Here is a 26,543-nt window from a genome sequence, read left to right on the forward strand (position 1 = left end):
CGCTTCTAATTTGAGTGTGACTTACGTTGCGCGGGGTTAGCGAAGGTGTATAAAAATTCCAGGCTAATACCTAACAGCTTAAATTAAACCCTAACAGCTTCTATTGCACAGAAGTAATAATACCCTTGACAAATAGAAAAGTTTTCGTAGAACAATTTGATTTTGATCGATAAATTTGTTTGGCAGCTATATGTTATAGAAATTCGATCAGAACAATCTGTACGTTAAGCCATGCCAAATTCCGTAAAGATATGTTGTGAAATAAAGAAAGTTTTTCACACATAAACTACGTTTTGATCGTTCAGTTTTTATGGCAGCTAGATGCTGTAGTTGTCCGATATTGCCGGTTTCTAAAAATAAACAGCTTCTTGGAGAAAAAAGGATATGTGCAAAATTTGAGATCGAGTCTCCGGGCCCGGAGCCTCATTGGGGATTTGCAGTAAAGAAGAAATTGAATTCAAAAGAGACACTTTCTACATCATTCTTGATAGCGTTATCTGTGGAATGAAGAGAAGATTCGTCGCAGTGAGTGACATAAATGAATCGTTCTCATTTCTATGGTAGTTCCATGATATGAAAGAAGATTAAATTAACGCAGTTGCAAAAAATATTGGAAAGAAGTATTCCGTTGATGTATCTGAGTTGTTCAATGAAACTATTCACTTCAGTCACGTTTAAGATGCAAATTATAAAACCCGTCTTACTCCATAAAATTTATTGAATGCTTCCCAAATATTTCCATCGCTTTGAGAATATTTTGCAATTTACCCGTTTCTGTTACAAGTAATAAATATTTGTTTAGTGTTTTAGCAAGGATCAAGAATTTCCATCGATCATACACAGTGCCTAGAAGTAGAATTAGCCAACAACATAGATTTCCAGACTATTATTGACACATTGGCTGCCGCCAAAGCTCGAAAAATAATTTAATACAGATGTGATTAGAGCATAAAACTCTACGTCGGCCTCTACCCTACGTGGACCCCCACCTTTTAACCCTATACCTACCATTGCACACAGTTTTTCTCTCAGCGGTCCTAAAGATATAATAGCAAACGGTTTTAGTTTTACTCTATAGATAGGTACTAAATTCGTTCAACTGATAAGCGATAAGAGTTGGTATTTTTGATATAGGACTACATTTCCTACAAAAGGTTTTCGAATTTCGATCGATTTTGTATCATTAAGTTATATAATACAAAAGAAAAAAAGAAATTTCACCTAAAATAATCAAACTTGAACTGTTAATATCTTTTAAACGGTTAGATTTATTTAAAAATCGTAAGAGACCGTTTTGTAGAGCATTCAATTTCTATTAAACGAAACAGCAAATAGAAAATTTCAAGCAGTTGGAAGCGAAATTTGAATTTTTATAACTGATAATAAGAAAAAAATAGAAAGCTGTAAGGCGGAGGACCTTCCCGTTACAATTAGGAGCTCATACATGGAGCGCCTTTCTTAGAGGTGTCTAAGAACCTATTTATTTGAGTTTCAAGCGCAAGAGAAAATATCGGTTTTTTGACCCACTTTAATGTAAAGATAATAAATATATTGCCAAATTTAAAATGCTGTTTACGGGTTTGTAAAATTATTAAATTATATATGTATAAGTATGTACATGAGGGCCCTCTGTTTTCGGGAGCCTCATTTGTGTGCTTCAAGTAAATACTGTTAGTCTACGGTTGTGTACGTGCGTAGGTATGTGATTATTTGGTGAGTAAGGGCATTAATAATGTAAATTATATAGCCTTAAATTTAAAAAATAAGAAATAAAATATATTTAAGGAGATTCTCACATTGTGTAGTCATCGTGTTCTACTATATAAGTACCATATACATATGTTATGTAATTATTTATATACAAGAATTCAAATTTGTATTTTTACAAAGTATTTGTGCATTTTTCTTTTGTTTTTTATTGAGTACTTACAATGTCAAATCCATAAAATTATATATAAATATTTTACAACTAAATATTTTTGTGACTTAAGTACTGTTTTTTGTTTAAATACATATTAGATTTTCGATAAGTACTTTGAAAATATTTTTAAAATATTAAAATATATAAATACAAAAGAGTAAGTGTACAAGAGTGTAGCTAAAAAGGGGTAGAGGGTATAAAAGTTTAAAATAGGAATAAATATATGTTGGAGAAATAAACGAAACTTAACTGAACCAATAAAAATTTTATTTTCTTAAGGCATTAACGCTGATTCAGTGCTTTTAGCGGTTATGACCGCCAGCTTCGTGCCACATTTACATATTTATTGCATATATTTTCGTTTACAAAAATATTTTTTGAATATGTAATTATATTTATATGTTTAAAAGCAAATTTTTACTGACTTTTATGACTCAATTTTTATATGTGATTTTTTTGTTTTTGTTTTTTATGCAAAAAAGCTTATGAATATGTAGCGAAAAGCAGCAGCATAGCAAGCAAGTCACCTTCATACAAGCTGAACTTTTTAAATGACAGCGGACATATGCTTGTTCTTAAATGTATTTATGTATTTATATGAAAAAGAACATAAAAAGCTAACGATTCCACAGTGAACAAAAAATATCACCGTAGCTACGTAGTTAAGTAAAGAGTAAACGTTAAGAAAAAGCTCTAAACTAGTCTAGACAAAAACCTACATAATTTTTCAAGAATATACTAGTTGAGGGCAATGCGTTGATTTTAATAGATTGATAGATATAGAAAACGAAGCTCGAATGAATCCGAACTTTTTTTATACCCAATGCAGAGAAAAAGAGTTAATCACTTGTGTAATTAAAATATTTCAAAAATGACTTTTACAGCTTTTAGCACATTATCCCCAAGGCGAATTTTTTTTTAGAATAGAAAGTGGTTTTAATATTATCAATTAAATATTTCGAAGATTACATGTTGAATTTAATTTTAGATAACATTTCTTTAAAAAGCGATTTATTTGAAAAGCGATTTATTTGAGAAATAGAACCGAATCTTTAAAGTAGAAAGAATATGCATGAATAGCTTTGAAGGCAGCTTTTTTATTTGTTACGTAAATCAGAGAACATTTGCTTAAATGCTTTTAAAAAGAGCGCTATATTGGTTAGATATATAATTCAATAGATTGACAATATAGATTAATTGAAACGAAACGTCTAATAAGGTTCGATAGTTTCGTAAAACAGAATATTTACGAAGAGCTTGAAATTAAACATTATTGAGTTAACTCATTATTATATTGTTGTCGAAATCTCCAATGGAAAAAATGAGTTGAAAAAATTGAAATTAAATTATTGCCTAAAAGTTTCAATTATTTTAACAATACTTCATTTATATGAATAACAACTCAAAGCAATGTGAAAAGTTTATGCTTTCACAGCTGCTTATTTACAAACCAATTATCTTAAAATGCACTCTTAAAAAGCGCTCAGAGATTGACTTAAAGAGCTGGCACTACAAATATTCACAGAATTGTTTACGTACATTTGCACACGCGTTGGGTACATGAAAAATAAAGACTTTGAAGAGAGTGACAGTGAGCATGAGAAGGAAAAAGCATCAAAAAAGAGTATAAATTTAGTGGGCGGCTTAGAAATATACTTAATTATATTTGTTAAGAAGCGAACGCAAATAATTATTTTGTAATTATTTCACTTTTTTATATATTTATTTTCATTTATGTAGAATAACAAAATATATAAAAATCCGCAGCTTAAAAGACGCACAAATAATGGTAAGACTAGAAATTTATAAGCTACTACGAGTATTTTATGTGAAAAAAATTGATTACAATAATAATAATATAACTAAACAAATCTACGCGCTGCATCCCTTTTCTTATGTACAACAGTAAACAGATATATGACTGTGTACAGCAACTCACGTAGCTCAATATTAAGTTCCTTGCACTTTCACTTCAAAAACTATCACTTAAATTTAGCTAAACTAAAGCGCTAAACATTCTCAATCGAATTGTATGACGCGCACGCGCGGCGTCGTTATCAGCCCTGGCGTTGTTGCTGGCAATTCTGTAACGCTTGCGCTTGTGCTGCTACTTTTGTAGCCCTCATCATTGCTGACTACATTTGGGATTACTGTTGCAGCAGGCGCTGCAACTGTGGTGGACCTGTGTTTACCGGATTTTTGCAATTTTCGCGCCCTATGTTTACGCGATTTCTTCTTACGCACCACATGCGTCTCGGTGCTAAAGCTTATCACTTCTTTCACTATGCTGCCACTACTTAAGCTACTCGTAGTATTCGTACTAACACTAGAACCTGCAGCGCTATCAATGTCACTACTATTACCAACACTGGAAGCTACAGTTTTAGACACATTCGCGTCTGCGAGTTGAGCTTTGGCGTTTGTGTCGTGTACGAGATTGGTGGGTGCCACAACGACAGAGGCAAAACGACTGGAGTAATCCGCATTCGAGTCAGCGGGTTTGGGTTCGGTTAATTGTTTTTGTTGGTTTTGGTCAGTGATGGCGGACGCCAACCTATTTTCGGCTGAGACTGTGCGATCTACTTTACTAAGTATGACTTTGTCGAGGTTGGCTATGGTTATGACTAGTGGAGAGGACTCATTGGATTCGGGACGTAAGAGTGGTAGTGGTACAACAGGTCTTACGTATGTGCTTGATTTCACGGGCGTATCGGTGCTAGCCTTATCATCGGTGGCTGTGGATGTAGTCGTTTCCACGAGATTACTGTTAACTTCAGCTAAAGTAGCATTGTTTTGGCTGAAAGTTGCTTCAATTGTGGTTGAGTTTGTTATCGACGGCATGAATGTTGTATTCTCATCTTCATCTACGGTATTACCTACAATCGTTGTGGATTCTAAATTTGTGGAGACTTCGTTAGGAATGTTATTTACGCTATTGCTATGCGGGATAAGGGGCAAAGCGCTTGCAGTTGTGGTGATGGTTTCTGTCGTTGACAAGGTCGTGGTGGTCGGTAAAGCCGAACTTGTGGTCGTGCTTGTACTTGGTGTTGTGATTTCTATGTTTTGTGTTTCGTTCTCGTTTACGTTTACGTTCGCGTTTATGTTAACAGTACTGGTTGTTGTTGTTTCGTCTGTACCGAATATGTAGTACACATTATTTAGAGAATTGAGTTCTTTACCTTGCCGTCCCCCTTCGAAAAGGCCTTCCAAAGAGATGGTCGAGGACTCCACCGCACTGCGTATAACTTCAGGTATCAATGCTTTACCGTTACGTTGTTCCAAAGTGGTGCGTACTTGCACACTCTCCGTAGAATAGGCATACTGTGGTACAAAGTAAGGCACACCCTCGGGCAACGAGTTCCTTACAGGTGCTGATGCAGTCGACTCTGTAGGCGTATAATCGGTGACAGTGCTGTGTCCATCAACGGAGATATCGCTACCATCGACCAAATGCACAAATTTCACTACGCTGATTTCGCCCAGCTGCTCTAAATGTGGCAAAGACTCTACCTGTAGTTGCGACTCACCGATCGGTTTGAGGAATTCTTGATTTGATTTCGATTTGCGTCGCAGTTTGTCAGCTTTCGAGGTGATCTCAACAATACGATTGATCTCTACCACTTTGTGCTTGGGACGCGCCCTCTCGGGTACCAATCGTCCAATTGTATTTGCGCTGGCGGTTGGTGGCCGATTTGTCTGCTCGTCAGCGGTCAGCGTGAAAACGTGCAATAGAGTCGTGGTCGGTGTTTGCGGTGTCGTAAATATAGTACGTTCACCGACTGACCCATTGTCCTGTGAAGAGATTTCATTAGCATTGACATAATAATCAGTGTTTGTGTCGCTAGCGGCGGATGTGCGTGGTGTTGTGGTTATGTAACCCTGTTCACCACCGCCCACATCTGCTGTGTATTTATCATCGTTTTCTGTTTCTGTGTTTTGTTTAAAGGGATCTTGTGTATCTTGTTGTTGATCTGTTGGTGTTTGTTTGGCGCCAGGTATGACTATTTTCGGTTTTAGGGTAGTGTGTTTTTTGCTATTGATATCAAATATCTTTTTGTTGCGTGCATTTAGTGCTTCGATGTTTAAATCTTCAATAAGTGAGTTATCGCTAATGATTTCCGGTGTCTCTGTGGAAGTGGCTGTGTATTTCCGTTCATAGGAACGTGTGTTGGTTGATATAAATGGTGCCGGTTTTGTCGGTACCACCGGGGTGGTACGCTCGAAAGTGGTGGCAATTGGTTTGAGTGGTAGGCTTGGTGGCACGACTCCTTGTGGCCGATTAACAACACGCGGTCTATTTGTGACACGCGTGTTGCCGAGTGCAGAGGTGCCGAAACGATTACCGTTGGTGCGTTCAACAGCTGAGGATGATGGCTGACGGGCTCTGTTGTTAAAAGGAACATTACCTGATGAAGGTGTAGAGGTAGAGGGTAGTGCGGGGCGTGCACCTGGTGGTACGCGGTTGTCTTTAGGACGATATGTAGGTGTATTGAATTTGGGGGATGCTTGTTTTGTATCATCGTCTGACGCATCGACATTTTCTTCCTCTTCCTCTTCGTCTTCGTCCTCCTCCTCGTCTTCCCCTTCCTCCTCATTTTCACTAACCACGTTTTCTTCGGTGTCCGCTTCAGTTTCTGCAGCCTTTTCTCTCAACACATTTAACAATGTAGTTGGTGGTTTATTTAACAAGCCAGTTGGGCGCGTAACTGGACGTATTGCTACAATAGGTACCGGGGTTTGTGGTTTGTTTTGTTCGTCATTCGTGGTCGTTTCTTCCTCATCCTCCTCCTCAGCTTCATCATTTTCATCTGCATATTCTTCGTATTCCTCATCTTCAGCTAAAGTTTCGCTATCCGGTATTGGCACTCGCTTACCGTTCTGTATGCGGAAACGTTTAGTTTCCGGCAGCAATTGACCGCGTGGATCTGTACGCACAAAGCCTTCACCAGTGTTGCGGTTAACGGCATTGAAAGGATGGAAACGCCCGAATTTACGGCGCACAAATTTGCGTTTTGGTTTTAGTGTCGTTGGCACTGCAGTGGTGATCGTAATTCCGGACACCTTTGGTGGCACATATGGACGTCTGGCGACGAGTTTTCTACGGTATGTTGGCCGAACCAGCGGCGTGCTCTTCGTTGTGACTTCTTCATGTTCGTCTTCTTGGGTACCATTTTCAGTTTCATTTAGTTTTAACTTTGTCTGTGCGCCAAGTCCAAATGTACGTTTCGGTATGGAGGTCGTTGTCACTTCAACATTGTTTTGGTCTTCACCATGGCTTTCACTTTCATTTTGTGTGGCTTTCAAGCGTGACCCTATACTGTAGGGACGTCTCGGTATAGTAGTGGTTGCTATATCGACCGTATCCTGTTCCTCAGTGTTACTCTCCGTTTCAATTTCACTTTGTGTGGTTTTGGTACGTGCAAGTAAACCGAAAGGACGTCTGGTTATGGGTAGTGTATTTTTTGTTGGCGTCACGTTGGTGTTGCTGTCGGCATTCGTGCTCTCTTCAAGTTCATTTGTGATTATTGCAGTTGTTGCACTGACATCTGGCAGCAGTTTTTTCAAACGTGTGGTTGCTGAAATTGGTCGTGGTGGCAGTGTTTGCTCAACACCGTTATTATCGGTCGATTCAGACGCTTTTATTACATTACGTTGTTCGCTCCCTCTTTCTTTCTCTTGCTCCACTAATGGTGTTGACGTACCATCTACATCTTCATCATAATCTTCTTCTTCGCCAGCATCTTCTTCATCTCCGTCCTCATTTTCATTTTCATCTTCCTGATCACTTTCTCCGTTTTCAGCAGCCGCCTTTGTTGTGCTACTCGCGCGCGAATACACAAACGGACGTCGCGTCGGCAGCGGAATGCCACTTGTAACAGTCGTGGTGTCCTTAGCTTTCGGTCGTACCAAGCCAGCGCGTGGCTTTTGTGTTGTTACAGTCCTGGTAACGGCTTCAGAATCTGTCTGCGCTTCGATTTCGGTGTCGGTTGCCCTGTCATCCCCATCGGTTTCAGATTGTTTTTCTGTACTTCCAGAAATCGCGCCCTTACCGAAGCGCGTACGATTGGTTTTGCCAAATAAGTTCGTGCGCGTACTATTAATATGTGACGCACCTGTAAGAGTTGTTTTGGTTGTAACCTCAGTATCTACTTTAGTTTCACTCGACAGTGTTGCTTCGGTTGTACGATTCAACGGTCGTATTAACTTGCGTATAACCTTGCGGAAGCGTTTTGTTGGCACTTTTTCTGTACTTACAGGACTTTCACTTTGGGTTTCTTGTGTATTAGAGTCTATGGAATTCAAGGGTGCTAATTTAGTACGTTCTACTTGCTGTTCGGACGACTTGGGTGTATCTAAACTTTCACTAACGGTGTTGGTAGTATTAGTAACACTAGAAATTGCAGAATTACTACTATCATTAACGCTAGAACTAATTAAGGTAGCATTGCTAATGCCGCCAACTGGGCGACGGTACTTTAACACCCGTATACGTCTCAGTGTGGGAGGTGGACTAGTGGTCAACGTGCTTACGGTGGCTGTGATTGTGCTGTCTTCATTAGCTTCACCTTCAACATCACCTTCGTTATAATCCCCATCTTCATCATCATCATCAACATCATCATCATCACCTTTATCATCTACTAACGCATTTACCTGATTTGTTCTTGTTGCTGTTCTATTTCTGTTCGACTGGTATAATTGTTTGGGCGTAAATTGGTTAATAGCGGCACGCGTCGTCGACGTTGTTGTGATTGGCGCTACAGTAGCAGTAGTCGTTGTTGTTGTGAATCTTGCGCGGTTGAATTGATATTTCTGAAAACGTCGTTTAGAATTAACTTCATTACCCTTATCATTAGTGCTTGGTACTACAATATCATCATCATTATCATGATCATCATTATCAACATTATCAAACTGCTTATCAGCCTCACGTCTTGCTTCATTATCTACATGACTACTCACATCATCGGTTATTCGTGTGCTGTTAGACTTAAGACTTAAATTAATTTTAGTTTCACTTAAAGTGTTAGCTACAGTGCTGGTACGGTTAGTATTAAAACGATTTGCGAACAAACTGACTATGATATTTTTTACATTAAGCGCGTTGCTGTTGCGCTCAGCGTTTGAGTCTATGTCACCAATATGTTCGTCTTGTTCGTCGGCGTCGGTTCCTGTTGGTCTTGCAGTGGTCTTGGCCCTATTGGCTGCAAGCAGCTGCAGTCTTGAGTTTATGACGCCTTCGTTATTTTCGTCACGTGTTTGACTTAACTTAATGCGGTCTCTCAAGTTTTGCAGGCTATACTGTAGTTCGGTCGTAGGTTGTTTGGCTTGCGAGCGGCCAAATGGTACGCGACTTGGTGTACTATTTTCTGCTGAGTTTTCATCATACTCATCATCACGGTCCTCATATTCATCATAATATTCTTTATCTGCGACGCCTGGTAGCTTATATGGACGGCGCGTGACAGCTTGCAGTCGTGGGCGTTCGCTTGTGATGAACTGTGGCCGCTGGTATGCCGGTTTGCTTGGTCTTAGCGGCTCTACATAGTCGTCGCTGTACTCGTTATCATCTACTTCTTCAGCCCTTTGATAGAGGCTTCGATTGATGGTTGGTAGTAGTGGTCGTTTTGTTGTAGTTGGCCGTGTATTTTGCGCAAAAACATTGAAAGTGCGCGGAGTGGTCAAATCTGCTGTGCTTTTGGCAGGTGTCACTGTGGTCGTTTTCTCACGATTAAAGCCGAACGTACGACGCGTGGTTGAATCAATTGAAGCTTCGTTGGTCTCTTCCGTCGACGACAATTTGTTTATTGCTTCTGTAGTAGTACGGAAGCGATTCAAATTATTGAAACTGCGTTTTGCTGTAACATCCGTAACTGTAGCCGGTGTTGACTGCAGGTTTTCAATGCTTGTAGTATCAAAGATTCGCTCTTTTGACTCCGTTACAAGTGCATTTTCACTATTAATCTCCTTTGTGGTAGCCGTTAACGTCTCGGTTGTCGACAGCAAGAATGCACGATGTCGATTTGTCTGTCCAAATGCGATCTTCTTCGAAGAGGTTGAAGGTTCAGTTCTTGTCGACTCAGAGTCATCTACATTTGTAAGTGATTCCGCTGGCAACTGTGTACTTAAGCGCTGTCGGTTAAAACCAGCAAATGAACGACGCGTTGTAGTTTCGGCATTCGTAGACGCTTCATCGATTGGGTTCGACGTTTCTGTTGTGGTCGTGCCCGTCGCATTCAATCGTCTACGTATCAGCAAAGGAATGCGTGTAGCTTTATGCGCTGCGTCTTTTTCAGTCGTCGTATTGTTCGCTTCTTCAGTAGCAATCTCAGTGGTTGATGCTTGCTTTGTGGTGCTCTGTACACGTTTTCTCAGAATTACAGTACGCCGATCAGTACTTTCCGTAGTTGGGTATATGCTTTCTTCAGTAGTGGTTTCTTCACTTGGCGCCTTTGTAGTAGTTGTTACGTAAATACGCTTTCTTACCAGAACTGGACGACGCGTTGCTGCATTATCATCCTCATTCACTGTTGTACTTCCGTTGGTGATTTCAACGCTGCCGGCGGTGCTGTTGTTGTCACTATCGGTTACAGTTTCAGTTGTGCTCTCCTCAGACTGCTCCGACTCATCTCTTTCAAGTACTATGTTGGAGCTCTTTTCCGTACTTATAGTCGCCTCAGTTTCCTTCGGCGTTACCTCTTCTGAACTTGTTGTACTAATGCGATTTAAGGTTGAACTTTCGAAGCTCATCGTATCTACAGCGTCCGAGATAACCACTGGTGGTTTAGTTACGAAAGTCTTACGGTTCAATGCCGCATATATACGTTTTTTGCCAGTGGTTGTATTAAGTGTATCAACTTTTGTTGTGCTGGTTACATCCTCGACCGTTTGTTCGCTTGAGCTTTCTTCGTCCCGTGTGGCAGTTTTTACGGTTAACCTATTCAAAGTCGCATAGGGTCGCTGCGTTATATCTTTTATTGTAGTTACTTCCTGCACAATGTCGATATTTTGATCTTTTATAGAGGCTTCTGTTGAGGTTTCAAATCTGTTTAAGGCAATCAAAGGACGACGTGTGGTGGTGACTGTTTCATCTTTAACGATTTCGTCTTCACTGTTTTCGTCCAGTTCATCCACAGTCTGAGCGGTAGTGGTTCTGAATTTCAGCCTATTAATGCCCTTGTATGACAGTCGATTTGTTGCATCCAGCGGTTTTCTTGTCGTGGTATCTATCAAACTCTCAAGCGTGCTTGGACCAGTATCTTCCCCTTCATTACTACCTTTTGATTTTACAGTTGAGGTTCTAAATCGGGAGCTACTTTCCTCACTTTCTGCTTCTTTATCGGTGGAATAAACAGCTGTTGTTCTAAATCTTGAGCTATTGATAAAAGTACGGCGTGTAGTTTTTGCCAGAGGTTCGCTTGTTGTGATTTCAATTGAAGTATCTGTTTCTTTCGCGCTATTACTTCCTTCATTCTCATCAGCAGTTTTAGATGTAGTCGCTGTAAACCTTGAGCCACCATTTAGAGGTCGTCGACTTGTTTTTTGTCGAGATTCACTTGTAGTGTTTTCAGTTGATTTAGCTGTCTCATCCACACTGACATTTTCCTCTACCTCATTCTTTTCTACGGCAGTTTTAACAGTTGTAGTTCTAAAATCGGAACTGTTAATACTACTTAAAGGTCTTCGAGGTCTGTTTTCGCTTGTTTTGCTATCAACTGAAGCGGTCATCTCATCCATTTCTTCGTCTTCGACTTCTTCCATTGGGATTTTACTTGTTTTAGTTCTAAAACTGGAACTGTTAATACTATTTAGAGGACGTAGAGTGGTTTGTTCCTGAAGTTCATTTGTTGTACTTTCAATTGAAGCATATACCACCTCCTGACTATTACTTTCTTCACTATCATTATCCTTAACTGGAGTTGCAGCAGTTGTGGTTCTAAACGTGGAACTACTGATACTATTTAGAGGTCGTTGAGTAGATTTTTCCAGCGATTCACTCGCTGTGCTGGGAACTAAAACTGTCGTCTCATCCAATTCTTCATTATGGTTATCATCCTTTGTAGTTTTAACAGTTGTAGCTCTAAATTTGGAACTGTCGATATTATTTAGAGGTCGTCTAGCAGTTTTTTCTTGTGGTTCCGTGGTTGAATTTTCAATTGAAGATTGAGCTTCCTCATCCCCGGCTTCTCCTTCGGTGGCTTTAACTGTCGTAGTTCTAAATTTGGAACTGTTGATACTATTTAGTCGTTGTCGCGTAGTTTTATCCAGAGGATCGCTTGTTGTGCTACCAATCGAGGCAGTTGTCTGCTCGCTGTCCTCATCTTCAGCAACTACGTCTGTATTTTTAGACGTAGTCGTTCTAAATCTCGAATTGGAAAAGGCATTTAGAGGTCGTCGCGTCGTTTTTATCAGAGAAGCACTAGTTGTAGTTTCGGCCGCTGTAGGTATGGAACTCACATCATCGCTATAATCACTTTCGTCTGGTTCTTCTATAGTCTTAACAGTTGTAGTTCCAAACTTCGGTCGGTTAAATGCAATTAAAGAGCGTCGTGTTGTACCCTCAATGGGATCACTTGTTACCTCAATCCCCGAAGCACTATGGTTAGTAACGATTTCATCATTCAAATTATCGGATAATGGTCTCTTCGCTGTAAGACGTGTTGAGGGTTTACTAAATTTATTGAAAGTGCGTAGACCGGAAGAGCTGCCTAAGTCTTCTTTGCTAATTGCTGATTGTTCTTTGATTTCTTCATTTATTAAGTTGTTTGTCAATTGCTCAGTTTTGTTTCGATTGAGCGTATCGTAGACACGCTTCGTTTTGGTATCTTTGCTTGCTGTGATTTCATTAGCCGGAGATGCTTCTGTTGTGGTACGCAGGCGATTTAATGTTACATATTTGCGTAAAACGCGTGCGTTTTCGTACCGTTGCTTTATGTCTTGTGGCAGTAGAGTTATTTTTACGGTGGTTGTTTCCTTGTCGATTGTTGTTTCTGTAGTGAGATAATTTAAGGCAGAATCTAAGTCGGGTTTAAGGGCCGAAAGTTTTGTGATTGTGGAGATTGGTTCTCTAAAAGTTTTGCCAACACGATTATTGTTGCTGCTTTCATCCTTCGTGTCGGTAGTGTATTTCTTAGCCGCTATGTTTGTTGTCGTTTGCGTATTTTTCACTGCAAATAACTGTTCTAATTCGGCTTTTGCGTTTTGGTCATCGATTATTTCTTCTCCAGATGTTGTAAATTTTGTACCGATTGATTTTGCCCCCAGGTGCCCATCTACTTTGACCCGGGGGTTTTCAATAAAAAATTATCTGTGTTATTATTGTCTACCGTGACAAATGCCACATCTGTGCTATTGTTGTCCAGTTCTCCAGAACCGAACGTTGTGTTGCCTTCGTTACTTATGTTGAAGACTTCGTGTATTTGTTTCTTAATATCGACGCTGCTGGTTTCTGCTGATGTTGGTGGTTGTGGCTTCCCTATATAAATTATTGGCGAGTCTTTATAATATTGATAGTACTTTCTGCGATGATATATAGGTAATGAGAGCGAAACATCTTCACCAGCAACGTTCAGTTCGTCATTTAAATCAGACACGGAGTTGTGTTCAGTAACCTTATTTTCAGTTTTTGTAAAGGTTTTAGTTTCACCATTAGCTGTGTTTGTGGTTGTCGTGGTTTTGGTTGGAACGGTGGTATGTCCGTTTACAGTTTCATCGACATTGTGTCGGAGCTTGGTAACTGCGTTAGAGAACTCCTTTTTGAGTACATCCAATGAATCGTCGGCAACCTCAACAGTCTGTGTTGTGGTTGTTATTATGGGAGCTTCCTCAGTTGTGGAAGTTTTAGGCGGATCTTTAGTTGTAGAGGTAGTGGTAGTTACGGGTTCTTCAGTAGTAGTTGTCGTTGTGGGCGCTTTTGTCGTAATTATCGTTGCTGAGCTCTCCTGTGAACTAGTCACGACCTTAGCTTGCTTCACAACTGCTTCCTGCACATTAACGACTTCTTCAAATTTTGTTTTACTCAGAGGACGTTGTACTTTTATGATTTTCCGACGTGAACCTGGTCGCGGTGTAGCTACGGTAGCTTCAGTACTCGCATCTGTTGTAGTTGTAGCTGGAGCTTCGGTGGTTTTTATTGTTGAAACTGGTCGTTTAAATGCTAAACCCTTTCTAGTTGTTTGTATAGTTGCTTCAGTAGTAGTAGTTAGGGGTTCCTCGGCAGGCGGTTCCTCAGTTGTTGCAGTTTTTGAAGTCAGTTTGGAGATTGGCTTTTTAAAAGCAAATCCTTTTTTGGTTGTCGGTTTTGGTGACGCAGTTGTTGTCTTCAGTTGCGCTACTTCCTTCTCTTCAGCATCTGTAATTCGTTGCGTTGTTGACGTGGTTGAGCGCAATGGTCTTGTGGGTCTTGTACGTCGTATAATTGTACTGGCTTCAGTTGCGGTTGGACGCGTTGGTCTAGTTGCGGCTTGTCGTTCTGCTAGCTGTTCTTCGTATTCATATTCTTCAACATGTTCACTTTCAGTTATAGTCGCTGGCTTTTTTATTAATTTTCTTCTGGTTTTAACGATTGTCTTTTCACCTTCTTGTCTTCGTTTCGACTTGGCTGCAAAATCTAGTGAGAGTAAGGACGACAAATCAGTGTCACGGAAGCGTACGCCACCACGATTACGTGTTACTGGGCGTGGTGTACTTGGTGGGATTTTCTCAGTTATAACCTCGTATATGTACTCATACTCTGGTTCCACTTTTTGTACGGTCTTTGTGTGCACACGTTTAACGGGTTTCTGCGTATTGGGACCGTTATTATAAGTTTGTGTATAAGTGGTTTGAGTTTTGGTATTGCCACTTTCATCATACTCGATTTTTGATGAATGTGTATCGGCACCGCTTAACCGATTCACATTTCTGCTACTACCTTGATTATAATACTGTGCGCGGCCCCTATATCCGGCGCGACCACTTCCTGATCTAAAGGATGTACTACGGCTCCTCGACAACTCTTTAGCATTTGATTCATCTGTTTTAACTGCACCCTCATCGCCAACCATGCCTTGAGTGACAACCTTGTCGAGATCACTCATCTTGGTTGTTGTTGTCTCAGAAACTTGCGCAGAATTCTCCTCTTCGTTTACGCTGTGATCAGTAGATGCTCCATTAGATTCCGTCTTCAAAAACTTCCTGTTTTCGGCTAATAAGCTAAGTCGTCTAGAATTCGTTGCCGAACTTTCATTAACATGGCTTGTTACAATACCGTTAGATGATATGGCAGTACTGTCCGATATTCTATTGGATTTTGTATTATCGGCAATCGTACTGCGTTCACTTAAATTTGCAGTGTTACTTGAAAAACTGACGTTGTCATCTGCTTCACCGCCTGCAGCTGAGCTACCCTTAATTCTACTCAAGGTGTATGTTGTTGAGAGGCCGGTATTGGTCGTTTCACTCTTGAAGGCATCACTTGCTATATTTTCACTATCGAGAACAGCAACATCTGCTTCTAGTTTCTTACTGTTACTTGAGGTAGACTCATCTTCGTATGTAGAACTGTCTTCGAGAGCGCCTACTGTTGCTGACCCTAGACTTTTTAAGTTCGTTATCTTTACAGCAGCGTGTTTATTATCGGAATCGCTTTCATTTACATTCTCTGCATTATTATGTAACAGTGTCTTAGTTTTCTGCTGCGTGGATGTCAACGTGGTACTAATTCTTCCATTTTCTCCAACACCTTCAACTGTTTTTATTCCAGCGGAGCCTGCAGCCAACTTAGCTGCCACGGCCTCATTACTATTTCTGGTAGCATTTCGAAAGCCACTGATTCTTCTTCTAATAACCGTTGCTCTTCGATGATTGGAGCTTGTTTCATTTCCATTATTTACGGTCGTAGTTCTTGTCGATAAATCTTGAGTTACAGCACCACCAGCGCCAATTTTAATAGATCCCTCACGTACGTCAGTCTTAATGTTTTCTAGCTGTGAGCCAACGGTTTGAAAGGAATTTCGCTCGCTTGATGATGCACTACTTTCTTCCCCTTTGTAAATTCCATCCAAGTATATACGTTTACCGAGGTTATATTGACTCTCGTTGTAAGGTCGCTGCTTCTTAACATCAAGCGCCAATAATGAGGATAAATCGTCTTTGTCCATGTGAGGCCGGTAGGTACCTCGATAGGTCGTGCGTCGCTGTGGTGTTTCAGTTGTGGATTTGGTTTCACCGTCTTCATTCTCTTCTCTCCTGCTTGAATGTATGGTAGTTGATGATTTTTCGTTTGCGCTATAAGTATGACTTGTTGTCTTACGATTCAATGTAGCGTCAATGGACGATGTTGAGACCTGATCACTATTTTTTAATATATATCCACGTGTGGTCTGTGCACGACCTTTACTTCCATAAACTTGTGTGTCAACATTTTCTGTGGTCGCTTCCTTTTCTTTAGTACTGACTTTTGCTTTCGTAGAAGAGTAATTACTTTCTTTGAAATTTTTCGGAGCAGTTCTAATTCCTATATTTTGCGGTGTAGGTTGCTCAGTTTCCCCAGTAGTCGGAGTTGCAGTCTGTATTGGCGCAAATGTACTCGTTGGTACAGGAGTTGTAGTTGTTTCGGCCGAAATGACAAACGTACTAGATTCGGTGACAGCTGGTGTATCAGTAATAAATTTTAATTTGCTTATATCCTCTGTAGGGTCTGTAACTGCTTCATTTGAGGATAATGTACTTGTTTCACTTATTTCCGGTGCAAAAGTGGTTATTGGTGAATCTGTTGCACTCAATTTGGCTTCGGTTTTCGGTTCTTCTGATGTTGTGTCAGTTGTGTCTGATCTCAAAGACTCTGCAAAAACTGTGACAGTAGTTTCACTTATTTCTGGTATAATTGTGGTTGCTGGAGTAGCAGGAGTTTTTGATGCTCTTATAGTAGAATGAGTTGCTGGCGATGTAATGGTTTCTTCCTGAATGACAGTTGTTTCTGGTGGCGCTGTTGTAGTTGGTCTGCCACGTACCTTCGATTTTATCGCAGTTGAGCTTTCTTCTATAGTTTCAGCGGTTGTTCCAACTCTTTGACGTGTAAATGTTTTTTTATTGGTAGCGGTATTACTTTCAGACAAAGCTGACAAAGTAATTTCCTCAGTCTCCGAGTTAGCGGTCGTTATAGTTGGTCTGCTACGTACTTTGAATTTCGTTTCTATTGAATTCTCTTCTGTTTTCTGGAAAGATGTGGCTGTTTTGTGTCGAATACCGTTTCTTCTATTCGCGTTAGTATCAGTTACTGAAGAAGATAATATTGTGGTTTCCGGAGAAATAGTTGTAGTCGGTCTACTACGTCCTTTGGATTTACTGTCTGTTGAACTCTCTTCTATTTTATCGGAGGTTCTGTGTCGTGTAATGTTTCTTCTATACGCAGTATTATCCGTTTGTGAAGACTTTGCTACTGTGATTTCTGGACCAACAGTTGTAATTGGTCTGCTGCGAACTTTGTGTAATGTTTCAGTAGAATCATTATCCGTATATTTTGTGGATCCACTAACTCCGTGACGCAGTATAGTCCGTTTTGAAGTTGCATCGGTTTCAGATGATGTTGTGATTTCTTCGGTAGTTTCTCCAGAAGATATTTTAGTTGGTTTGCTTCTTACTTTGAAATTAGTATCACTTGTGTGCCTTTCTGTGATCTCAGAAGATGCCAGAACTTTGTGACGGGATGATAATATTTTGTTGATGGAAGCACTGGAAATGGTCGTTTCTGGAAAAGCAGTTGTTTCGGTTTCAGAAGGGATCGATGTTGTTGTTTCTGGAGCTGATGTGTTTTCTATAACAGTAACTTTAGTGCTATCTTTGGGCTCAGTTTTTACCGTGTTTGTAACAGCTACAGTGGTCTCTTCAATCATTAATTGGGAAGTGGTTTCGGGAGCAGCAGTTGTAAGTGAAGACGTTACTGTGGTCTCTTCAATTTCTGGGTGAACGGTAGTTTCTGGAACTGCAGTTGTACTCGATTTTCCACGTACTTTGGGACTCGCTTGAGTTGAAACTACTATGGTTTCCTTAATTTCTAGGTGAGTAGTAGTTTCTGGAACTGCAGTTGTAGTTGGGTTACCAGGAACTTTTAAAATCGTTTTAGTCGTTGCTACTGTGGTTTCTTCAATTTCTGAGTGGGCGGTAGTTTCTGAAACTGCAGTTGTAGTCGGTCTACCACGTACTTTGGGACTCGCTTCAGTTGATCTTACTATAGTTTCCTCAATTTCTGAGTGGGTCGTAGTTTCTGGAACTGCGGTTGTAGTTAGGGTACCACGAACTTTCAAACTCGTTTCAGTAGTTGCTACTGTAGTTTCTTCAATTTCCGATTGTGAAGTAGTTTGTGGAACAGGTGTTGTAGTTGGTCTGCCACGGACTTTGGACCTTACTTCAGTGGATTTTATCTCTGTATTTTCCGAAGCTGTTTTAACTTTGTGACGAGTCGTGATTTTCTTTTTAACAGCTGCATCGGTTTCAGCAGAAGTTTTGGTTATAGTAGGTCGAACACTAGTTTTTCTTGCGGTCTCATTTGACGTATCTTCGGACTTTACAGCGGAATATGAGGCTATACCTCTGTGATGTGCAAAAGTTTCCTTGTGAGATGAAAGTTCAGTTTGGGAGGAAGTTGACAATGTAGTTTCCTTAATATCGGGGACAACTGTAGTTACTGATAACTCGGCGGGTGTTATAGTAGTTTCATCAACTTCTGGTAGCGAAGTGCTTACCTCAACAGTTGTCGTGATGTAACTTTCGGTGGTAGTTTTTGCCAACCGTGGCGTAGTTGCGTGCTTTTCCTCATCAGTAATCTCGGCGGCCGTATTTTCCACTTCCAACGAACCATCAACGGAAGCGCCAGAGAACTTAGCATTCTTATCGATGCTATTTTTATTTGATGTTGATCTTTCATTTTTGTCTTCAGTTATTTTCAATCCCGATATCTTTTCCTGCGAAAGACTTGTGCTAACGTAACCACCACTCGCATTCTTACTTCTTTTGTCCGTGAAACGACTGTTTTCGCGCTGATTCGATATCTCAGTACTTGCATGGAAGTCACTTACCGTATGCCCTCGATTTATTGTATGATACTTACTTGAGCCACGTTCAGTCGAGTGCGTTTCGCTTTTTTCGACCGACCTGCTATCTTCACTTTCTACCACTCCACTGGTTGCATCGCTTTCGTTCGCCGTTTGCGTGATTTTGCCACCACGTGATATACCCTGGTATATGCGACTGCGACTCTGTTCCGCTTGCTTTGCAACTTCTTCGAGATTTCGGTAGAAAGAGGATGTTTGGTCCTCGTTTAGTTTTACGCCGTCGCTATCGCGCATAATAGTGTTGTAATGTATTGTCTCGATAGTGGGATCATGCGTGTGATCAGTGCGACGCGTTATGGTTTGATATTTGCGATCACCACCCTCGTAATTGTTACTGTCTTCATAGTTTTCGATTTTCGTGCGCGTGGTTATGGTTTCTTCAACTATTGTGGTGATGATTTTACCGTTGCTATCTTTCGTTCTCGTGGTATAGACTGTTGTACGCACGATGCTGCCATCGCCCAGAGTTTTGACAGTGGTGGTATTTTTAGTGCCCAAATCCTCGTTGGATGCAGTATAGCTTACGTCTAGCTTCGTTTCGTGCGTTTGCGCGTTTCCTCTGTTGATAGTGGCGTAGGTTTTGCCAGTTTTGCTGTTATTCACAACATTTCCATTACTATTTTGCGTTGATTGATCGTCAGCGCTTGTTTTATGTTGTTCCGTACCAACAGCGTCAGTATTTGTGATTGTCGTATAGACTGTTTGAATTTTTACCAAACCGTTACCCTCGTCGGTTATGGTGGTTTCGTTGGCATGCATGGTCACAGTCGAAGTTGTGTTTTGTTTACCGTTGTCTCTAACGACTGTTTTGTATGTCGAGGTCGTGTGATTAGTAGCGCTGCTTTCGGCGGTACTAACCGACTCGTTGCCAGCTTCGAGGCCTTTCAGCTCTTCTTTTTCTTCGCTTACCATTTTCAAGCCACGACTACGGAAATTCGTCGTGTCAGCTGTCGTTGCAGAAATACCATTTAGAGCCGACGCTGACCCGGTCTCGGTTGTCAAACTTTTGCCGCGATACTTACTTGTCTTCTGCGTCTCGTCTTTGGTATTTGTCGTCAAAGTGTTTAGCTGCGTTACACTATCCCTACTTTTGTTTTCTGACACTGTATTAGCTAATTGTTCGCGTTTGCTTTCGAGCTCGCTTTTTAGGGTCTCAGCGGAGGCGATATTCGCTCGACTGTCACTCTTTTCTTGTGCTGAAAGTGTATTGTTTATACTTAAGCTATGGTTTCTATCTACAACATGCCTTAGACTATTATTTGTATTTACACCACTAATACCGTCTACTACATCTACTACATGCGTGTGTGTGTGCAATTTCATTTGTGTAAGGGTGTGCGTAGTGCTGCCCTCATCATCGTTTGTTTCCAATCCGGTTTGTACTTGCAACACATCTGAATTGGAACTCACCTTATTTTTGGAGGCACTTGTCGCCGTTAACCTCGACTTAATTATGCTTTGTTCATCTTCTGAACTCTCGGTAGTAGTAGTTTGTACATCAGCATTGTTGGTTGGATTGATATTATTCGGGCGCGTACGACGCCTGGGATAACCGAAGGGTCTAGGGCTAGATATGGTTCCCAGGAATTCATTAGTGGGTGTAGATTCGGTGGTTGTTATGCTGTTTGTGGAATCCGTTGTGGAATCTATCTGTTGATTTTGTATTTGATTTTTACGAGTTAGTAACTCGTTTGTTTGTTGTTGTCTTCTACCACCAGAGTATTTAAAGGTATTACCTCTAATATTACTACTTAGCTTATCATCAGTACTACTACTACTACCCGTTTTTAGACTAGGTTTTTTGGTTTCTTCGAAAATTTTGTTGTTTTCACTTTCATTTTCAGTGTCTATGTCAGTGTTTGTTGTTGTTGCTTTAGTAACATTTCGTGTTCTTGTTATAAATTTATATTGTGTCTTTGTGCGATTATTACTTAAATTCGTTACCTCATCGCCGTTGGAGGTTGAGTCAGTGTCAGTTGAGGTGACTGTAGTAGCAGTGCTTGTCAGTGTTTCGGTCGTTGTTGGAGTTTTCGTTGTTCTAGCCGTTGTAGTCTCAGCGAATTCTATATCCTTTGGACTTTCGTTGGGACTTAAGGCAGTTTTTTCAATAAGGGAATTCACATCTAGCGAAAGGTCTAAGGCATCCTTTGAGTCAGACTCAAAGTTTGGTGGGAGTGTAGTAATGGTGGATTTGGTATCGGTTAGTTCAATATCATTTGATGTTGTTGTAGTAGCGGCTGCAATTGTTGTGGAAATAATGGGTTGGGATGTGGTGGCAATGGTTTGTTTCGTGGTAATGGGTATGAATTGGGGATTAGTATTTTTAATGGTTATGGATAGGGCGTGTGAGTCATTTGCGGTTGTTATAGAGGTAGTAGTAGTTGGTAAAATTGGTTCAGGTGTTTCGTTGTTACTAAAAATGTTCTCTAATAAATTGTATCTGGTTGGTGTTTCTTGGGTGGTGGTTGGAGTCTCTGTTGTTGTGGTACGACGACCTATATTCGCATAGATGCGTGTTGTGGTTTGTGTTGATTTTTGTGTGGAATCTATTGCAGCCCCATTTAATTGTACCGTTACATTTTGTTCATCCTCTTGATCCTCCTCGTCGTCATCTTGACTGCTGGCCGATGTCTGAAGCCTGTTTGTGGGACGCGTACGCTCCAGATATTTATACCTAAAAGTGAAAAGAGTTTGAAAATTTTAATTTATTAAATAACGATACAAAAAGATATATGTATACTGCGATGAAAGAGACCCAGCTCCGATGTAAACGTTAAAAAAATAAAATATTTAGAATTAGAGGTGAGGATTAGAAAATTGTGTAACGAAATTGCGTAGTTCAGTACAGTTTTGTGATGGAAGTCTTATGTTATCTAAGGAAAGAGACATCTTATTGTATTAAAGCAGTCTAAAAGGTTTTTCATATCGGGTAGATATGTGAACTATCTCTTCCTCAATTGTAGTGGTTTTAAGTCCGATTAAAATCGGGTCCGAAAAATTTGTAATGAAGTTTTTCATGTAGATTTATATTTAGAGTATAGTAGACTAATGACCGTCCGACTGTCGCTATTTAACCCAACGACTCATAGACGCCGAGTACTACTTGTAATTACTCTCCTGTAAGACAATCGGAAATATTGGTAAAAGCCCTGTTGTGCCGTAATTACCAGAGTTTTAAAAAACCAAGGTTAATAAATTAATTGGAAATATTTCAAAGCTCTGAGAGGCTCCATGATGAAAAATTATTAGATTAAGATCATCTTTTTACTCTCTCGAACCCTCTAAAACTTACTTACTTACTACTCAGTTTATACTTGTATTAGATCAATATATATATAATTTCAGTGTATTCTTGTGTCTTCTAAACTACGGGAATAAAACCAATCAATGATTAGTACGTTCCATAACTTTTGGGTTGACCAACAATTGAATGAAAAGTTTAAAAGACCCTTTGTTTGTATTAAAAAATTTCTTACCTATTTGAATTAGTTACAACTTCCTCTGCTGGCTGGTTGCTTTTAGTGGTGGTAAACCTACCGCGATTCCGATTTAGTGATGTGTAGGTACGCTTGTCTTCACTCTCTTTTACAGTTTTAGCCTCTTCGTCACTTCCTTCAGCGTCTTCATCTGATTCAGTACGAATAGTTGTTAGTCTGGTGCGTTTTATGCTGGCATACGAAGGTGTGACTGTGTTGGTTGGCCGCTTTGTGGTTTTGCTTCTACTACTCAATTCCTCTTCTTCGGTATCATCTTCAACAGTTTGCTTTTCCTCTACTTCATCTTCATCATCTTGTCCTCTAAATGCACCTCTATGCCTGTTTATTGTCACATATTGTTTCTTTTCTTTCAGAAAACCATCGAACTCGGACAACTTATCAAGTCCCTCATTTTGCGGACCCTGCCTGCTGTTACCGCGCACGACAGACGAGTATTTGGAGTAGCCGCTGCTGCTGGCACCTTCACTAGACTGTGATTCCTCGCTTTCTAATTTACTACTAGTCGACTCTTCCGTTTTCGCTTGGCCAGATTTTCTAAATAGTGATGATGAGGAAAAGCGATTGCGGAACGAGTTGAAGGTGTTAGGTTTGCTAAGCACTTTGTCGTAAAGATTTTTACTAATCGGCGTTGGCGTTGTAGCCACACCTGATTCACTCGAGCCGCCTTTAATCGATATTGTGCCATCATCTTTCCGTTGCAAGTGCTTTTCTAACTCTTCAAGACCACCCACTTTGCGTATGAGTTCAATGAGTTCTTTTATAACCTGTGGATCTTCTTCAGCATCTCTATCTTTAGTATGTGTTGGTACATCCTCCACCTCCTCCTCCTCTTCTTCTTCGTACTCCTCTGGAGCTGATGTAGTTGTAGTGGTGGTTCTAAAGAAAGATGTGCGCGAAGTGGCAGCCGAAATACGATTGAGGGAAGCTGTAGGACGTGGTGTAGTGGTTGTCGTCGTTGTGCTGCTTACAGGTGCAGCGGTTGTAGCTCTAAAAAATGGAAAATTATAATAGAGTATGTAAAAAAAAACGGAAAATATGGACACTTACTTCTTCGTTTTGCAGGGCACATTACGCGCAAAGTCACACGAGTCTGCGGCCGGGTTGAAATACAGTCCCGATGGGCAAGTGAACTGATGGCCCACAATGCCCAAACCAGACGGACCGCTATCTAAGCACCAATAGTATTTCTTACAGTCACGTGGATGTTGGAAGAACCCTTCTTCTTCGCATTTGAAGTCTACGAAAGTTGAAATAAGAATTGTTTAAAATATATTTCAAAGTGTGTTTTACGTAGGCACTCACCAGTTCCCGGGTCAGGCGTGGTAGGTGGTGCTGGTGTTGTCACGCGGCCGCCAATATACAATGAAGACCCTTCTGGATTAGTCAATTTTATCGTAGTTTCGGGCACTTGTGTTGTTGTTGTTGTGGTGGATTGTAAACGACGGCGCCCACTACTCGAAGTCGTACGACTCGCAGATCCCTTACCCTCGCTGCTGCCACTAATACGATTTAATTTCGATGACGAATTCTCACGACTGCGTGAACGTGAAGGCTTCTTGGGCGCATTCGGTTTAGCAACTTCGTTGATGCCAAGCCTGTGTGAAAATAATTATAAGTGATTTAAAAATAGGCGAACATTTTAAAAATATGCAAAATTATACCCCAAGCCCTCGAGCATAGCATCCTTAGCTGCTTCTATCAATGGATAGGGTTTTCCATTGCAAGTGCCGCGGAAGTCATCGTTATCGATGGCCCAAAACATAATACCACCTAAGCCATGTTCGACCACATACTGCGCTTTCTTACGCACAATGGCTTCATCATCATAACCAACCCATTGATTACGTCTGTAGGCGTATGGGCCCATTGCATTAGGATTTGGTTGTACTACGGTCCACTCAGGGTCCTCTTTCAGATTTTGGCATATCTGTAATGTGGAAAATAGGTGAATTTGTTAAAACTCATAAGTCTGAAAATTTAGGAATTTATTTGCCTGAGTGACTAATCAATTCCTTTTAAAATTTTCTTCTTTTTGGAGCATTCATTTGCTTACTTATTTCTGAGTGCAATTTTCTTCAAACCACTCACCTCATAGTAGGCTAAATAGCCCTTTTCACGTGTAGCATCGCCCTGTTCACCCGGTCCCTCTGACGGTGCGCCAATTTCTGTGCTCTCCTCATTAATCAGTGTATACGAACGTCCGTATGTTGGTATGCCCAGCACCAACTTGTCGCGGTCAGCGCCAGCTTTCAAATAATATTTGATGGAATAATCCTAATAGCAGGAGCGAGCCGAAAGAGAAGAAATAAAAGTAAATCATTTCAATCAAAATTTCAATTACTTCAACCGCCAACAACTTCAATATGCTTACAATATTCAATTCTGCATCATAATTGTACTCGGACTCTTCCTCCAGTGAGTACAATGGAGCATGGTGATTAGCCGATGGTTCGTGCGATGAATGAAAATCATACGAGAGCACATTGAACCAGTCAAGGTACTTGTTCAGTTTGGGTATATCGTAACCCTTCTCGATGTTCTCAATGCCTGCTGGTACAGCCATTGTCAGCAGCAGACGTGGACGTCCGGTCTTCTGTGACTCACGTTCGAATTCGGCGCGCACCTCTTGCACAAACTGCGCATAATTATCGCGGTCGCGCGGCTTGCCGCCCTCACGCTGTGCCGGATACTCCCAATCCAAATCGATGCCATCAAAATGATTTTGACGTAGAAATTTCAAAATATTTTTAATGAATTGCTGTCGTCGCTCCGGGTTGGCCATAAGCGGCGAGAAACGTGATGAGGCCTCATTCCAGCCACCGATGGCAATCATGGTCTTCAATTGCTTATTGTACGTTTTCAAGCCAGTGAATTTGGCATAGCCGCCTGTTCAGTGAAGTGACGGATGATGCGAAATGGTGGGTGAATGATGACACACCAACAGAAACATGAAAAGATAACAAAAATGGGAGTGTTAATTGAGTTTACTATGCTATTTCAATTGGAAAGAGTTAAGTAGAATATGGATTTGTATAACTACATGGTTTGTAGTGTTATATATGCACATACTAGGGAGGTTAAAACTAAAATATTTTATTCTAAAAAACAAAAAAATATATATACGTGAAAAAGAAAATTTACCATTTTCTTCATACTTAAGCCATAAGTGGTTCCAAGATCTTTTTACTCACCTTGTTCTACATCCTGGTACTTATCGAAGGGTTTCATCTGATTGTCTTTTGTAAATCCACCAAAAGCGTACACCAAATGTGTACACAAATATGGATTGATGTTCTGTGGATTGAATTTCGCTGTGCCTGGTCTGTAGACACTCCAGTTGGTGTAGTAGCAAACGACTCTGCCTTCTGAACGGACCTCTGAAAATTAAAAAAAAATTAAGATTATTCAAACTAGAGATTCAAGTAGTTATTTTTGTAACTGCTATTACCTAGGCTTAGAACATTTTTGCAAGCTTAACTACATATGTACGTATGTCTAGAGTGTTTTATCAAAGCTTTAAATTGTTTTTTAATAAAGCATGACTGCCAATATTTGACAAATTGTATGGCATTTACTTCGTCTTATGAAGACCATGTCGGTTTATTAACGACTTTATGTAACCAATAATGTTCTAGTTTCTAGTTAGATTACAGGGGAAACTCGAGCTCTTCTTCTGTTATGGATGGTGCTTTGACTTCAACCACGGTTTCTGTGAAATCACCATAGCAGAAAGTGTTTGGACAGCAGTGCATTGCGTTCCTTGACCAAAAGCATGCAGGCTTCCCTATGTCGGCGTTCGACAGCAGCATCAAGGGCATCCTGTAATAGACCGGAGTGCAATACCCGATGCGTCTGAAGCGTAGTTGAGGCCGATTGTCTTGTATGTTGCCGACAACGTTTCTTTGTTCTTTCCCCAGGAGCAGCTGGCTAGCGACTTGAAGATTTTGTTGCAGCTCTGTATTTTGGCATTAAACGCGGTTATATATGGATTGAAGGAGCACAGGTTGTCAAATGTAACGCCTAAAATCTTAG

The 26,543-nt window shown here is 40.5% G+C and overlaps 1 protein-coding gene across 1 annotated transcript in view; it reads right to left on the reverse strand.

The window, feature by feature from the left end:
* Positions 1-26,543, reverse strand: part of LOC106614216 (uncharacterized) — a 96,460-nt gene that overhangs the window by 19,618 nt on the left and 50,299 nt on the right. Inside the window, 9 exon segments of the mRNA XM_036371381.2 lie at positions 3,947-13,219; positions 13,222-21,688; positions 22,491-23,498; positions 23,559-23,748; positions 23,814-24,106; positions 24,173-24,438; positions 24,600-24,785; positions 24,883-25,397; positions 25,703-25,888. Of these exon segments, the coding sequence (XP_036227274.2) occupies positions 3,947-13,219; positions 13,222-21,688; positions 22,491-23,498; positions 23,559-23,748; positions 23,814-24,106; positions 24,173-24,438; positions 24,600-24,785; positions 24,883-25,397; positions 25,703-25,888 (20,384 nt within the window).

The sequence above is a fragment of the Bactrocera oleae genome, chromosome 5 (assembly GCF_042242935.1).
Source record: "Bactrocera oleae isolate idBacOlea1 chromosome 5, idBacOlea1, whole genome shotgun sequence".
NCBI lineage: Eukaryota > Metazoa > Arthropoda > Insecta > Diptera > Tephritidae > Bactrocera > Bactrocera oleae.